This window comes from Lottia gigantea, assembly GCF_000327385.1.
Source record: "Lottia gigantea unplaced genomic scaffold LOTGIsca_114, whole genome shotgun sequence".
Lineage (NCBI taxonomy): Eukaryota > Metazoa > Mollusca > Gastropoda > Lottiidae > Lottia > Lottia gigantea.
In genome coordinates, this window is record NW_008707106.1 from 647664 (window position 1) to 664599 (window position 16936).

Genomic DNA, 16936 nt, shown 5'->3' on the forward strand with positions numbered 1-16936 from the left:
GCAAAGTGACCGCGCGTATGTGTCATACCTGCTGCAACGGTACCGCATAATCGTACCGGTTTACCGCAAAGCAGGCATGTATGTGTCTTCAGCTTTAACGTTGATTGCCGAATTGTCCGGGAATTGCCGAATGGTGATTATGTTGCATTCGATTTTCATTCAATGCTACAGGTGTGATACGCACTGCCTCAGTGCCCGTCTGCACGGCTCTAGTTTTAATTTGCAGCTGTTTGGGCATATACATTTGATGACTTGGGGAAGTGGGGGTGAGATGTGTTGCTTGGGTATGCACCTCGTGTTACTGCCATGGGAATGTGGAAGATGACACAAGGTAAACAATTCCATATGGTTATGAAATGAATCAAAAAATTCAATTGTAATAATTTGAAATGTTAAACATCGTGAAATGTTGAACAATAGAGGACATTGATATTATATTAAAAATTTTGTTTCAAATACAGAAATGCTTGTGAAGCCTCATTAGCTCACACCGAGCTCGAAAATCCTTGGTGATATAATCATCAACTTCCTCCTGTAAGTTTTGAGAATTCAAGTGCCTCAAAAAGCAAATCATCTGACAACTCAATATGACACATTCTGTCCTACATATTGTTCTGGGTATAAATAAATGTGTTCTGGAATTCCACAAGGCAGATCTTTGTTTCTATTTTTTCTTCCTCTGTGGTTATTCCAAACTGTTTGACGAAAGATGTCAAACTCTTTCTGAATTACAGGAATAAAAACAAATGATAGAAGTTTCCTGAAATACAAACAAAATTCTAATAAGGTTTTGTTATTGAGACCATAACAGGACACAGGTTAATTAACAAGTGGTTGCCTAGTAAGATACGCCCACTTTCCTGATACATTTTCAGTATATCAAAGGGCGGTCGCCAATCACACCAAAAATCTAACTTGTCAAAGATATTGTTGATTTAAACCAAATTCTGACATAAAATGCCACATCTATCGCGTTCACAATCTACATTACACATGATTTAAGTCTATCATTGTTTCTAAATCAAGGGCAATTACTGAAAAACCGAAATTCATCGAAATAATTCAACCTAGAACTTGACCAAGATCTCATCTAAAACTATAGTCTCCATTATGTTCACAAACAAATTTTGGTGCGTTCTTACTAAGTCTTGGACAATACACCTTATTCACGTTTCGTCTGTTCATAACACAAATTACGACGTCATTTGAATGAATGACGTAAAATGATGTAAAATAAGATTAATTTTGAGAAGGTAGCCATTTTACTGCAATGTCACGCTGTTACCTTTTTTTGTTAGTGACACCAACCTCGTTCTGGATTCAATATGACGCGTGAATGAGGTCTATGACCCAAAACCGTTCATTAAAAAATCCTCAAACTAGAGCTATACCAAGATCTTAATTAATAATATAAATAATCACAACAAATTTCATTAAAATCAGTTGAAAACTGTATTATCTATTGTGTTCACAAGCCAGAAAGACTGACCGACAGAAAAGGGAGATGGCAATATACGACCACATAATAAGAGTTAGATACAATTAAAAAAGACTGTAATACATAAAACCATTTATGTTCCAACTGTTCCTTCTAACCAAATAGAGCTTGCTCAAGGAGGACTAAATAAAAAATTACTAATGATATTTTTAACACATTTTGAGTACCGGTAACTCATTTATTTCAATTACATGTTTCAAATGTTGAAACAAGAATGTCAAATATTAGCAGACTTTGCCTTCTATAATGTCCATGCAGTATATAAATTCAAATAACACACCTGTCAACTTCATTTTCAGGATCATAGGAGCCACTTTCTAGGAGCTGGTGTAATTGTTCTTTAAAATATAACTCCATCCTATGATGCAATTCTCGCCACCAACCTTCAACCTTTTGGGTAGATGGTCCATACACAATATTGTTGGTTGGATCTTCATGTTCAGTACATTTATTTAGTAAATAACAATGCATTGTTGTCATAACATCTGTTTCTGTACCCCTATCAACACGAATCCTCACAGGAAGCTCTGAAAAGAAGGCGTAAGTCTAAACAGCAGCACCTCTTGTTCAGTTATACATAAAATTCAGATTTATATTCCACTATGAACCTTCTGTTATATGGCATGTTTTTTTTTTAAATGTTGCATTATAAACTATAATCAATAATTTTATAAATTGCAGTTTTCTCACCAATCTTCATTTTGCGAGGTTGAAACTTTTGAAATCAGAATTAGGTCCAATACACGAGGACACGAAGGGATTCCATTCCTTGAACATCCAAGCTGTAGTAGATGCTAAAATGAGGTAATGATAAAAGAATTATTGTATATTTACAGAATACAATCGTTATATTTTTTGTTCAAATTCAGTTGCTATGACTAATCCAAATACTTTTTATTAAAAAATATGGTATCACGATGTATAAATCATTTAATATATTACATTTACTTGGTACAGCTCTATATTAGTTTTTGAAAAGGAATCTGCTTCGGCCGATAATAATTATTGTTTATAGATTTCCTAACAGGAGTTTAGGCCCTTTCGTCAGCAGTAATTGTGGCCAGTAAGTATACAATCCATTAAGAGTTACTTCCCTCAAAAATGTTTGCACCTTGATATACATTCGTCAAGAAATATCACAATCAATTAAATTTTCCGTAAATTTTATATATTTTTAGATTTCTGAACATCAACAGCAGGTTTCCTGGATCAACACACGATGCTTTTATTTTACAAAGTTCAAGTGTTCCAGAACCTGTGATGAATCTTCCTGAAGGTGGAATGCTCTTAGGAGACCCAGGTTACCCCCTGAAAACGTGGTTGATGACGCCGTTATTGCATCCAGCTACTCCTCAAGAAGTGAGATATAATAAAGCCCACTGCAAAACCAGAACTGTTGTGGAAAGGGCTTTTGGTGTCATCAAGATTCAGGTATAGGTATCCGTAATTAATCTTTTCTTGGCATATATTAAAATTACATGTATATTTGAAAAAATTCTCCATTAGAATGTAGACCATCATTATCATTGTTTTAAAAAATCTATTTTCGAATGGCATGAATTCTTTTTTCTTTTCAGATGCATTCATAAGACAGGAGGCAGCCTTCCATACAAACCCCTGAAGTGTTCAAGAATTATAGAGACCTGCTTTAGATTACATAACAAGGCAATAGAGGCTCGTGTGCCATTGATACAGGGAGGCGAAGTACGCCATGTTTACCAAATAATGTCCATAATCACAAGCCAAATAGGGATGCCCAAGCTTTGAGACAAAGAATAATTTCTGGGTTTTAAGGTTTTTTTTAAAAACTTTGGAATACAATCCATAAATAATACCAATTCCAAAGCATAGCAAAATCAAGAGTAACAGTATTATGGTAGTGGACTTCTCCAAGAGACGAACCATTTGAGGTGTTATCACACTCACCTTCAATGGTTATTTCACCTTATTCAGCATAACATATTTTGCATCTGAATTATGAAAAGAAAAAGAGTTAAGGGAAGGTTAAGGGGGAATAGCATTTTTGGTGTCTTGAATATGTAAAAAGTCTTCAAAAGTACAAGAACTACGCAGAAATCTTACAATCTACAATAAAGTTTGTATTGATAGAAATATTTTAATATAAATAAAGAATTAAAGGTAAGTGTTATAAGCATGATATAGGTGTGTAGTAGTCAAATGATCAGTTGCGATTTCACTCCAATAAAACTATTGAGACCAAAATTTACGAGGTCAGAACTTGATTCAAGGAGGGGAGAATATCAAGGACCGCTTGAAATCATACAAAACTTAAAATGAGAGAATTGAAAATGGATACAATGTAAGAGCCACAGCATAAACTTGCATTCTTATAGAGATCTTTGAATATACTGATCCAGGAAAAGTAGATTCTTATTTCTAAATATATTTGATAAACGCTGGTAAAAAGAACAGAAATAGTTACCATTTTTTGGTGGAGCCAAACTCAACATGGGTTGGCGGCAACTTGTATCCACAGCTCCCTCAATCCCTGCAATTTTATTACTGAAATAATGTATTGCACTCAAATTATTCCCTTTTACAGTAGTCAAGCCAAATGTGGAAGTATCAATTGCAAGAATATGTAGAAACGAAATTGCAATTAAATCTGGTAGCGTATCTACCATGTGTAGCATTTATTTTAAACTGCAATCCATACGTACTATCAGCTCTGGCTCAGAACAGCCACCAGTACCATTCATCTCTTTCTTCCTTTTAACTCTCTTTTTTTTTTGACAGCGGTTTGGGCATCCTGACACCTTTTTTTCACTTCTTCCAGGGTTCGAACACAGGATACAGTTACTGCGTTTACTCTAAAATAAAGAGTGTTTATCTCAAATGAAAAAATTTCAATCCTCATAGCCTTATCAGTGGTGTATTTAGAAATGGAGATGGGGAGCATTGGCATGAAAATGCTCAAACTTTCGAGTGAAATCGGACCAAAATATTTGGCTCAACAGGGGGGGGGGGGGGGTGCATGGCAACACACAAGCACCCACCTCCCCTAAAAATACGCCACTGAGTCTATTTGAGATTGACATAGGCCTACTTTCAATCTACAACCAGTAGCACAACTAGATCGTGATCTAGGCATAGGCCTACTTACTTTTCAGAAATTTCACGCCATATTGCAATTTTTTTTCCTGAGTCAGGGACGGCGAAAACTTACCTTTTATTATCCGGTAATTATCAGCCACTGATTGACAAAGGACTGTCATTTCCCTGTCTCCCCATTTAGGTTTTCTTGTTTTTTTTATCCTCCATTGCCATCAGTCAAGAAACTTAATTGATAAAAACTTACCGCGAAAGATTTCAGACGACTATTTCTTTAGATTTGTTTATCCATGTTCAGCCATGTTGAGGTCAAGTTCGCGTTGCGCATGTGAAGGGCCAACCGGAAGAAAATGTATCTAGGGCTAATCACATGTAAAAGACAAGCGTTAAATAACGTTTGAAAGTTAACGTGTTAAGTTAACGAGTGCTTTTGAGAAACACTTTAACGAAAACGTTATTTTTTACGTTATCAAATCGCTAAATTTTAATGTTTACGTTAATCAACGAATTCTTGACATAACTTTCCAAGTCTTTTTTTAAGGTTTCGTCATTCTTCCCGAATTTGAGGCATTATTAGGGCTATGGGGGCTGCCATATATTGATTCATAGTTATTAAAACGAAACAACTCTCAGACACATATTGTAGACGTCTGGGTGATAAAGACTACATTAACAGTAGAAAAGGTACTGGATGACCACGACACTACTGCCAAAACCAATTTCTCTAATTTTTTGGAAAATTTCATCCTTTGAAAGGGTAGCAATGGGTTGGTCTTTTTTAAATCGGTGTTCTTGTTTGATAGATTTTGTTCTCCAAGCTTTAATAACCCAAACAACATCATGTTTACTGCGTCCTTGAACAATATGACATGATGTTTTGAAGTGTTCACTGTTCGATGGCTCGATAGACAAGTGACAAGACAACTTGTCACGTGGTCATATGCGCAGTCACCAGCGGAAGTTAGATTAGGTATAGTAATACTAATACTAGGCTAATAGCACAGTTTATTTGTCTAGTGTAAATACTATTGTGAGTACTGGGAATATTGTGTGGCTACCATTTTAAGTTTATTTCAATGTAAGAAAATATTTGTGGTCTAATTCCAATTTTATTAATAATTTAATATTTGTGGTCTAAATCCAATTGGTCTGGATAATCTTGCATTTTTATATTGTCTATTGAATCTGGAGGAAAAGACTAGTGTTCCTAGATGATTAGTACTTCCTGTTGAAAATAAGCACATGGATGCTATAAAAACTTTTTGTTAATATTTAGCTCGTTTTGAGAGTTCTGTTGGTTGGACAGCAGTTTGGAAGTTACAATCAGGAACTGTTTTTTCTAACCAGTTGCGGTCCTCAGTCGCAGTTACAGTGACTTGTAACTTTATCAATATTATTCATTGATTTCATGGTGTGAGAAGATTTGATTTGAACTGTGTTATAAGCCGTTCCTGTATTTCATCATAAATAAACCTAATATGTTGAACTATTATATTTGATTATTTTTTATATCAAAAGACGTCTTAATACGTGGCAATGTCCTGATGAATTGCCTGGATATCGGGACATTAAGTTAGAAAAACATCCTCTTCTGTGAGTGACTTTAAATATATTAAATTTGAGTGACATTTTTATAAATTGAGATGTCGGTGGAACTTCCAGTTTTGTATTCTACTGTCTATAGACTGTGTGAAGAAATAAGCCTTTTAATTAACAATAATGAAGAATTTATTGACATTGAACATAAATATGATGTTTTACAACGTTATTGGAAAACACTGGTAGATAAAACTGAAAAAGATAGTGAATCACCGTCAGATCCTGAATATACTAATATAGTGTTCAAAAAATCGCAATGTGATAAACACTTTAATTCTTATAAATGTGTAAAAAACAAAGTAAGTCCTAGACCAAAAATATTTGAGGGTAGTTATCATGGTAGCAGTGCATCGACTAATTCTTACCTACGTAAAAAGGAAAAGTTAGAAATTGCCCAGAAGAGAAAAAAACATGCTAAGTTTATGTATGATTTGTCTATGAAAGAAATAGCCATTGTTAATGAAAGAAGGATGTTGGAAGCTCAGTTGGAGGTGGAAGAAGCCAAGATTAGTTTATCGATACAACAACAAGCCGACTTTGAAGAATTAAGTCATTCCATGGAAAACCCAGAAGAAAAACATGATGTTATAGACAATGTTGTAAACCCAACTTTGTTTAATGATGTTAATAGTCATAGCATAAGCACACCTTTTAGTAGGCCTACTGTGTCTAACCATGTTTCATTTTCGGTGCCTAATTATAGCTCTACTGTGCCTGTTTCTAATCATGTAAATGTTATAAGTACTACACCTGTATCTAGTAATACATTTCCTTTAGTTAGTAGCAGTTTGGCTTATTACCCTGTTAATTCATATGTTGATAATGTATCTGTTAATCATAATACTGCATTTATATCATCTAGCTCAGTTAATTTACCCGCAAATTCTTATTCATTTAATTCACCTTTTAAGGCTGATGATTTGTATTCTTTTACTTTGCCAAATAGTAATTATGTGTCAAATGGTTTATCTTACGTGCCAAATAGTAATCCTTTGTCAAATGCTGTAACTTATAGTAATAATTTGCCAATTAGTCATGTAATTCCGCCTCAGTGTCAAAATTCACAATCTATTTATGATGTTAATCGCAATCATGTTCCCCAGTTAGCACCAAGTAGCACTTCTCCTGGTGACATTAAATATACTACAGAACATTTAGTGCAAAAACTGTGTCAGGTTGTTTCAACGCCAAAATTGGAGTATAAAGTATTTAATGGTGAACCTTTGGAGTATGTGAATTTTATTCGTGGCTTCGAAACTTTGTTGGAGGATGGTAATCCAGAGGAATCCCGCAGGTTGCAACTGTTGATACAACACTGTTCTGGAAAAGCCAGGGAAGCTATCGAAAGCTGTGTAAATTTACCCAATGACATAGCATTTAAAACTGCTAAAGAAACTTTGCGTGAAAACTTTGGTTTGCCACATATCATTGCGAAAGCCCACATGCTTAAATTAGCCAATTTGTCTCCTGTTAAAAATGCTGATGGGGCTAATCTATTGACTTATGTAAGACAATTAGAAATAACATTACGAATCCTTACTGGAATGGGTGATGAATATACTCAGGATTTAAACCATATGAGTACTTTGATAGAGCTTAATAGAAAGTTACCTTTATTTCTTCGTGCTAAATGGACTGAAATAGCTGGTAGAATAATCAAGTCAGGTGGAAGACCAAAATTTGTAGACTTTTTGTTCTTTGTGAAAGAAAGAGCTAGTTTAGTTAATAATGAGTTTGGAGAGGATTTGTCGAACTATAATAGAAAACCAGACCACAATAGTAGTGATTCTAAGAAGGTTTTTAACAAAGGTTCCAAACCAATTTATGTATACCAAAGCTTCTAATACTGGTGATAGTAAGAAGACATTTAATAATCCTGTAAAGAGAAGTAACTGTAGTTTATGTTCTTCTTCACACCCTATTTGGAGATGTTCTAAGTTTTTAGAGCTTAACACAAAGGAACGTATCGAGTTTGTTAAAAAAGCTGATCTCTGTTTTGTCTGTTTAAATAGGCATTCTGGAAAGATTTGTGATAAATCTAATTTTAAATGTAGGGTATGTGATGATGTTGATCACAATACTTTGTTGCATGGTATTCCAAATATTTCGGTAGCTACTGTTACTGCAGCAACTGGGGCTGGTAACAGTCGTATTTCTATTGGTATTATTCCAGTTAAGATTAGAAAGAAAGGTGGTAATGTTGTTAAGTATACTTATGCTTTGCAGGACACTGGATCAGAGATAACTTTAGTTTTACAGAAAGTAGCTGATAAGTTAAATATATTTGGGAAGAAGAGTTCATTTACTTTAATTGGTATTACTGGTTCACAGAAAGTTGACAGTGAATTGGTGGATTTTGTAGTTGAATCTTTAGATGGTGAAACTATTGTTAATTTTGATGATGTTAGGACTGTATCTTCTTTGCCAATAGCAAGTTCATCAATTCCTAAAGTTGAGGATTTGAAAGGGTTTTCACATTTGAGTGATATTGAATTTCCAGATTTTGATTGGAATGAAGTTACATTGCTTATAGGAGTTCGGGAGAAGCCCAGTTTATTTATTCCGTTTGATTTTAGACAAGGTGAAGAAAACGATCCTATTGCTATTAAGTATAGTTTAGGTTGGATGGTATTAGGTCCTATGGGTCAAATTTGTACTAAGGATTTTTCTGTTAATTTTTTGAAGGTTGATAGTCCAGTTGTTAATCAAGATAGTTTGAAGCAGCAGTTAGCTAAATTATGGAACACAGATTTTGGTGACTTGGAAGTGGAAAGTAAAGTTGGTTATTCTATTGAAGACAAGAGAGCTTTGAGTTTAATCGAAGGTAGTTCAAAGTTGATAGATGGTCATTTTCAAGTTTCCTTACCATGGCGGAATAACCCACCATTTTTACCTAACAATAGAGTTTTAGCTGCAAATAGACTAGATGGATTGTCAAGAAGATTCAAAAATTATCCTGAATTATTTGACAAGTATCAGACTACAATTAATGATTACCTAATCAAGGGACATGCTGAAAAGATACCACTTGAAGATATACATATTAAGGATAGGCCTATATGGTACTTACCACACCATCCTGTAACTCATCCATTAAAGCCAGAAAAGGTCAGAGTCGTCTTTGATTGTGCGGCCAAGTTTCATAATACTTCATTGAATAGTCAGTTATTACAGGGTCCAGATTTGTCTAATTTGTTAATTGGTGTTTTGTTTAGATTTAGGCAGGGTCATGTCGGGTTTACGGCAGATATTGAAGCCCATTTCCACCAAGTTAGTGTGGAGCCTAAAGACACTGATGTATTAAGATTTTTATGGTGGAAAGATGGCGATTATGACCATGGTGATGTTAAAGAATACCGGATGAAGAAGCATATATTTGGTGCTAATCTCCTGGTGTGGCAAATTTTTGTGTGAAAAGATGTGCAGATCTTTTTGGTTGTGAATTTGATCAAGAAACCGTGAAGTCGGTGAAGAATAATATGTATGTAGATGACCTAATGAAGTCGGTTGATTCTATAGAAACAGCTTTAAAATTGTATCATGAACTTTCTAATTTGTTATCCACTTGCGGATTTCGACTGACAAAATGGTGCAGCAATTCTAGAGAACTCTTGGAAATGATACCTGAAGAAGAAAGAGCCAAAACTATTGTTGATTTGAATATGGATTTGCCTACCCATAGTGCTCTTGGACTAAAATGGAACACAGAATCTGATACTTTTCGTTGGGAAGCCAGTGAAAAACTTATGTATTCATCTAATATTGCCTCCACACGATGTGGGATTTTATCAGTGGTGTATTCATTATTCGACCCAATTGGGTTTATTGCACCGTTTATAATGAAGGCAAAACTCATCCTGCAGATGTTGAGCCGAAAGAAACTTGGATGGGACGATGAAATTAGCATTGAACACAAACTTGAATGGAATCGTTGGCTGGAAGATCTTGCTGGTTTGAGCTCTATTACAGTGGATCGTTGAATCAAACCAAAGTTAGTTGAAACCTGTGATGACATTCAATTACACATATTTTCTGACGCCTCAAGAGTTGGATACTCATCTGTTGCATATTTAAGATTTGGTAGAGATCACATTCATTGTGCTTTCGTCTATGGAAAATGCAGACTTGCCCCAATACGTGAGATTTCAATTCCACGTTTGGAATTATCAGCAGCAGTTATATCTGTGAAGATGCGGAAAGTCATTGAAGATGAAATTGATTTACCTATTACCAGTGTAACCTTTTGGACAGACTCTATGTCAGTACTGAAGTGTATCCAAAACGAATCGAAGAGATTTCATACATTCGAATCAAATAGACAGACAAATTACAGTGATTCACATTGGTTCAGAAGTTTCGGAATGGAGATATGTTAATCGTGATGTTAATCCAGCTGATGATGGGTCTAAAGGACTTAGACTACGTATTATGTTAAAGAACCCTAGGTGGATACATGGACCAAAATTTTTACGAAGAGAAGAAACGTTTTGGCCAGAAAGAGTTAGTATTCCTGATTTGAAGGACACAGATCCTGAAGTTAGAAAGGAAGTCCAAATTTATATTACCAATGATACTGAAGCCAAAGATATTTTTGATAAATTGTTTGAAAGATTTTCTTCATGGTCAAAGTTAAAGAGAGTATTTGCTTTATTGATAAGAGTCAAAAAATATCTTCGTTGTAGAGTTTTAAGAAAAGGTTTTAAATTTGAGTCTAAGTTGTCAGTTGATGAAGTTAGAGCAGCTGAATGCAATATTATTAAAATTGTACAATCCAAATCATTTCCTGATGGTGTTAAGGAATCCTGTTTAAGAAAATTAGATGCACAAGTTAAAGATGGACTATTGAGAGTTGGTGGAAGGCTTGATAAAGGTCCTGTTGATGGTGAATTGAAGCATCCACTTATATTACCATATAAAAATCATGTAACAGACTTGATTATTAGGTCACATCATTTTGATGTAGGTCATTTAGGTCAAGAATCTGTATTATCTTCTTTAAGGTGTAAATATTGGGTAGTCAAAGGTAGATCAGCAGTTCGTAAAGTTGTCAGTAGGTGTATAATCTGTCAACGGAGGTCTAAAGGTACCGAGGAACAGTTTATGGCTAATTTACCTGAGCAACGACTTACACCAGATAAACCCCCCTTTAGTTATGTTGGGATTGATTATTTTGGACCACTTTTGGTAAAACAAAGCAGGAGTACTGTTAAAAGATATGGTTGTTTGATAACTTGTTATACTACTCGTGCAGTTCACATTGAGATAGCACATTCTCTGGACACTGATTCTGTTATTAATTGTTTGAGACGTTTTATAAGTTTGAGAGGTTATCCTGAAGAGATAAGGATCGATAACGGTAGTAACTTTACAAAGACTGAAAAAGAGTTGTCTGAATCTATTTTATCTTTTAATCAGGCTAAGTTTAATAATTTTTGTATTGATAAAAATGTTAAGTGGTCATTTAACCCACCTGCCGCCAGTCATATGGGTGGCGTAAGGGAACGATTGGTTCGTTCAGTGAAACAAGTTGCACGTTCGGTTATTGGTTCCCAGTTAGTAACTGATGAGGTTTTATCCACAGTTATGGCTGAAGTTTGTTATATTCTAAATAACAGACCACTTACAAGAGTTAGTGATGATGTTTCAGATGAAGCGCCACTTACACCTAACCATTTACTACATCTTAGATCTACATCCTCGAGTTTACCACCAGGCATTTTTGATGTAAAGGACTCTACTTAAAGAGAAAGTGGCGTCAAGCACAATACCTTACTTACTAATATATTTTGGTGCAGATGGATAAAAGAGTACATCCCTACTTTAATTGAAAGAAGTAAATGGCAGATTAAACGTAACAACATACAGATTGGTGATGTTGTGCTTCTTGCAGACAGTAATTTTTCCAGAGGTCAGTGGCCGCTTGTCCGCATCGTTGATGTTATTAAATCGGATGACGGATTAGTACGAACTGTTAAGATTAAAACCGCTTCTACTGTAGCTATAAGTGCTAAACCATCTCATTGTGAAGAATCTAAAGATTCTAGCGTCATATTAACACGTCCAGTTACTAAAATTGTTTACTGGAATTACATGATTAATAGGTCCATATGTTTATTATTTTTTGTTTACCACTTATGGTAGCCTTTTTTACTTCGTGATTACATAAAAACGCCCTTAAGGATTTTTATGTAGGGGCTGGTGTGGCTACATTAAGTTTATTTCAATGTAAGAAAATATTTGTGGTCTAATTCCAATTTTATTAATAATTTAATATTTGTGGTCTAAATCCAATTGGTCTGGATAATCTTGCATTTTTATATTGTCTATTGAATTGGCATTTACGTCTGGAGGAAAAGACTAGTGTTCCTAGATGATTAGTACTTCCTGTTGAAAATAAGCACATGGATGCTATAAAAACTTTTTGTTAATATTTAGCTCGTTTTGAGAGTTCTGTTGGTTTGACAGCAGTTTGGAAGTTACAATCAGGAACTGTTTTTTCTAACCAGTTGCGGTTCTCAGTCGCAGTTACAGTGACTTGTAACTTTATCAATATTATTCATTGATTTCATGGTGTGAGAAGATTTGATTTGAACTGTGTTATAAGCCGTTCCTGTATTTCATCATAAATAAACCTAATATGTTGAACTATTATATTTGATTATTTTTTATATCAAAAGACAATCCCTACGTCTTAATACGTGGCAATGTCCTGATGAATTGCCTGGATATCGGGACATATTGCTTTCTAGTAATAATGTTAGAAGATAAGACCATAGTAGTAGTGAACCACCCTACTGCTAGAAAACCTGGATTTAAGATCATTTTAAGAATTAGGTAAGTCAATGTGTCTGGATGAAAAGCCGCGCTCTATTTTAAGGCATTGCCTTATTCATATTAAGTTTGTATTAAGGCTGATAATATAATGCATATATTATTTTTGACATAACTCAATTTGACCGGAAGTGATACCACCGGAAGTTCTAACATCGAAACCAGAAGTGATCAAAAATTTTTGAATGTGTGCTTTTATTCCAATATGCTGATGTTCTACACCATATAAGTTTCAAGTCAATCCAGTAAATTTCGGACGAAAAAAAGTATCGAACGAAATTTCAAAAATCGAAAATTTTCAACTACTATCATATGTACAAGAAATACAATGAAGGAAACCCGATCAAAATCGGTTGATAAACACGCCCTCAAGAGTCCATTTTCCGTTTGTTGCTAACGTTGCTTCATGTTGCTCAGAATATTTTCGTTTTACATTTAAGCTGGGATTAGCCACGAGTTACGAAACGCCACGAAGACCGTTTTGTCGTACCTGTTGCCGTTTTCGAGAAAACTGGCCTGCCGTGGACGAAAAAAAAAATCAACAAAAAAAAAAATATACACAGGTACTATGCAACAAGTAATTTGTTTGGCGAAGTTCAATCTGTACTGTTTGTTTACTCTAGCGAGAAATGTGGGGCCTCTTTGGGGGCCAAATGTGGGAGGCAGGGTGATGAATAAATTAGCATTTTTACATGATCCGACACTCATTCACACCATGTTTGTTTGACCAGTGTACTCAAAGCTGCTGCTCTAATTTGAGTATACGGCGCGATATTTCTTAGGTATGGTTTTATATGTATAACAAAAACATTAAAAACACCCCATGAATGCCATGAAAAGAGCGTGTGTTTTAAATATTAAGTTACTTGTTTTATGTTGATGATCTTATCGGGACAAAAACTTAACTACCTTAATATATCAGGATTCGGCGATATTTCGATATTTTTGAAAATAGCTCATTACTAACGACTAGATCAAACGTAAAAGGGGCATTCCGCTTTTTTTTGTAAAACATTTTCAGTATCAAAAATTGTCGTAAATTATACCTGAAAATATTTTAAATAATAAAGTAGGCTTTTTATATTTATGTATCTACATGATCAAAGTGATCTTTTTTTTAGAGGGTTAATTAAAAAATGGCTCGTTATAACTCAGCAACGAGATGAAATATCGTAATGAAAATAACTCCATTATTGTGTTAAAAATTTATTTTAGGTTATAATTCATAAAAAAATGCAGTTCCCCTTTAAGCTGTGCACACATAAAGATGGTCTAGTTATCTGGACGTTCTCACATGCCAAACATAGAACTGAAAAAAAAAGGATTTACGTAGAATTAATCATCATAGAAACAGCTTTTTAACCTAAATCTAGCAAGTTCATAACGTATCCATCCAAATTATATTGCCATTACAGAAGAATAACGTTTGTTCGAAATATATCTGGAGCACTGATCAATGTGGTGGGAAAATCTAATGCCCACATCGCAAGAATCTTCTGTCGTTCCTGTGTTACTTAAACCAACTTGGTGTAATAAATAATAAAATTTGACATCAAATACCATCCTTTAATACCCAACGTTTCGTCAAAAATGTTTTGACTTCACCAAACAAACAACAAATGGTGGAATGCATTAAAATTAAAATTACAGTATGACGTCACAATCTTAGAAACGACTGAACAAGAGAAGAGTCAAATCACAAAATGGTGGCAGGCAAATTGATTCTTGATAATATGACCTCAGAAGATTTATAATATCTTATACAACATAACAAGTGTGTATGATGACTTCAGGATTTTTTTCAACTTCTACAATTTTATTTAAAATCTGAAAATTTACAAGCAGATAGATATTTTGATTGCGGACAAAAATCACCTCCATATTTGAATTAATTATACAAAAAAAATTAAAATGACAAAAAACGACCCGGATGAAAATGATCATCGCCATCTTGAAATGACCGACTTTTCTTTATGAGTGTTTGTAATCACTCAAGGATGAAGCTTTTCAATTTTAGTTCGTTAACACTCTAGATGGCACAATTCTTAACATATTTTTACAAAACTTAGTAATATTATTCAGTATCGACCAACTGCACATTGGAGGTAGCTCCAAGAGAGGTCAAGAGATACTGGTAGGTCAGAGAAGAATAACTGATGTTTATTTCCTTTTAATTGTCGTTTTAATCTTCAATTGTTACTTGCTTCCCTTCATTAATGAAATGAAAAGGCTTGAAAATGACCCTTTTTCTGTTCCAGAACTGGATAGTAAGTTCAAGGTAAGTATATCTTGTGTAATATGTGACACTCCTGCTGGAGCTTATGTAAAGCAAGTAAAAGGCCACAGTGGTTATTTCGGATGTGACAAGTGTGTCCAGAAAGGTAAGCATCCCAACAAAATCACTTTTCCAGATATAGATTCTGATTTAAGAACTGATGCACAGTTTGATGAAATGGCCCAAATTGAACATCACTTGGCAACCTATCCATTTACAGAACTTAATATTGGAATGGTAAGTCAGTTTCCATTAGATTTCATGCATCTGGTGTGCCTAGGCGTCATGAAACGTCTTCTTTCATTTTGGGTCAAAGGCCCTCTGGCATGTTGCAAACTTTCTGCTCACACCATAAAGAGACTATCGGTTAGTGTTATAGAGGTAGGTAAATTTCTTCCTCGTGAATTTCTTCGCAAAGGTAGATCACTGAAGGAGGTTGATAGATGGAAAGCAACTGAATTTCTTCTATATACAGGTCCAGTTTGTTTACACGGGGTATCTAAGCACCAACGAATGTTAGCGTCAAACAATCTAAGCGGCAAACAATCTGAGCGCCAAACAATCTATATTTCGTAAATATATAAATGAATATAATCGATAATCGTGATATACATCGAAAAGTAAATTTACCGACTTTAAACTCTGGCATTATCTGGGTATCGATATATTGCACATTGGAGGTAGCTCCAAGAGAGGTCAAGAGATACTGGTAGGTCAGAGAAGAATAACTGATGTTTATTTGTCGTTTTAATCTTCAATATATAGCTTGCTAGGCAAAGCATATACGCCCACTGGCAGCTTTGATTTATAAATAAAAAGATTTATCAGTACAGTAACAATCACCAGTATGAAATATTCAACCTTCAGACATACACCTCTTTTGAACTTTTTGAGGCGATAATGAATAATATTACCAACTTTCGTCAAAATCTGTCAAGTTGTATATTCAAAAAATAAGAACTTAAATGATAATATTGTTCATAGTAAACTAAAAACAATAAGTACATAACAGATACTATACTTCTCGCCCATCGGGCGAGTTATTTTTTCTAATTTCAGATCAGAATAAGAACAGAAGAAAACCCAATATCAAGACCCTTAATCCTAATTTCTAAATAAAGTGTCTGCTCCACCCTAGGCCTGTACATTTGGGAGAATCAAACCCTCCCTTCCCCGAAACCTAATTAGGTCAACTTTCGATTGTCCCCTTTGACCACATAATCAACGTCGTTTACTTCGATTCAGGGTTTATTGCAGATCTCTACTTCGGCTGAACTTGATTGGTTTTTAAATCGAAAATTATGAAACTCAAATACAAACTAATGGTACAAATTCGCGTGTCATTTAATCATAGAAACCAAAGATCTCATAAATCATATATATTTAATGGTATTGCAGCTCGGTTTCTTCACTTTGATATTAGTATTGCTAATAATGCCCGTTTAACGCTACTACGGCCTAGTAGATGTGAAATCAAGTACATCCATTGAGTATCAGGCTCGAAAAAAATACCATGGATTTTAAATTATTTTTCATTGATTTTTTATGGGATTCCCTTCCTAGAATACGAATTTCATAAATATGTCAGATTATTAAAAGAAATATTTTTTTTATTTAGATTTTATGACGTGTAGATTGCGGAACGCCGCTCGCTCGTGACT

General features: G+C 34.6%; 2 protein-coding genes across 2 annotated transcripts; one reads left to right on the forward strand and one right to left on the reverse strand.

Moving 5' to 3' along the window:
• Positions 1 to 582: 582 nt before the first annotated feature.
• LOTGIDRAFT_171423 (hypothetical protein) lies at positions 583 to 1969 on the reverse strand (the record flags this gene model as incomplete). Its single annotated transcript, XM_009047618.1, has 2 exons — positions 583 to 760; positions 1779 to 1969. The coding sequence occupies 2 exons, from the start codon at positions 1967 to 1969 to the stop codon at positions 583 to 585; spliced, it is 369 nt and encodes a 122-aa protein (XP_009045866.1).
• Positions 1970 to 15329: 13360 nt separating this feature from the next.
• Positions 15330 to 15584, forward strand: LOTGIDRAFT_69650 (hypothetical protein; the record flags this gene model as incomplete). The annotated part of the gene is made up of 1 exon (XM_009047619.1): positions 15330 to 15584. A coding segment is annotated over one exon (255 nt), but the record flags the coding sequence as incomplete, so codon positions are not given.
• Positions 15585 to 16936: the final 1352 nt, after the last annotated feature.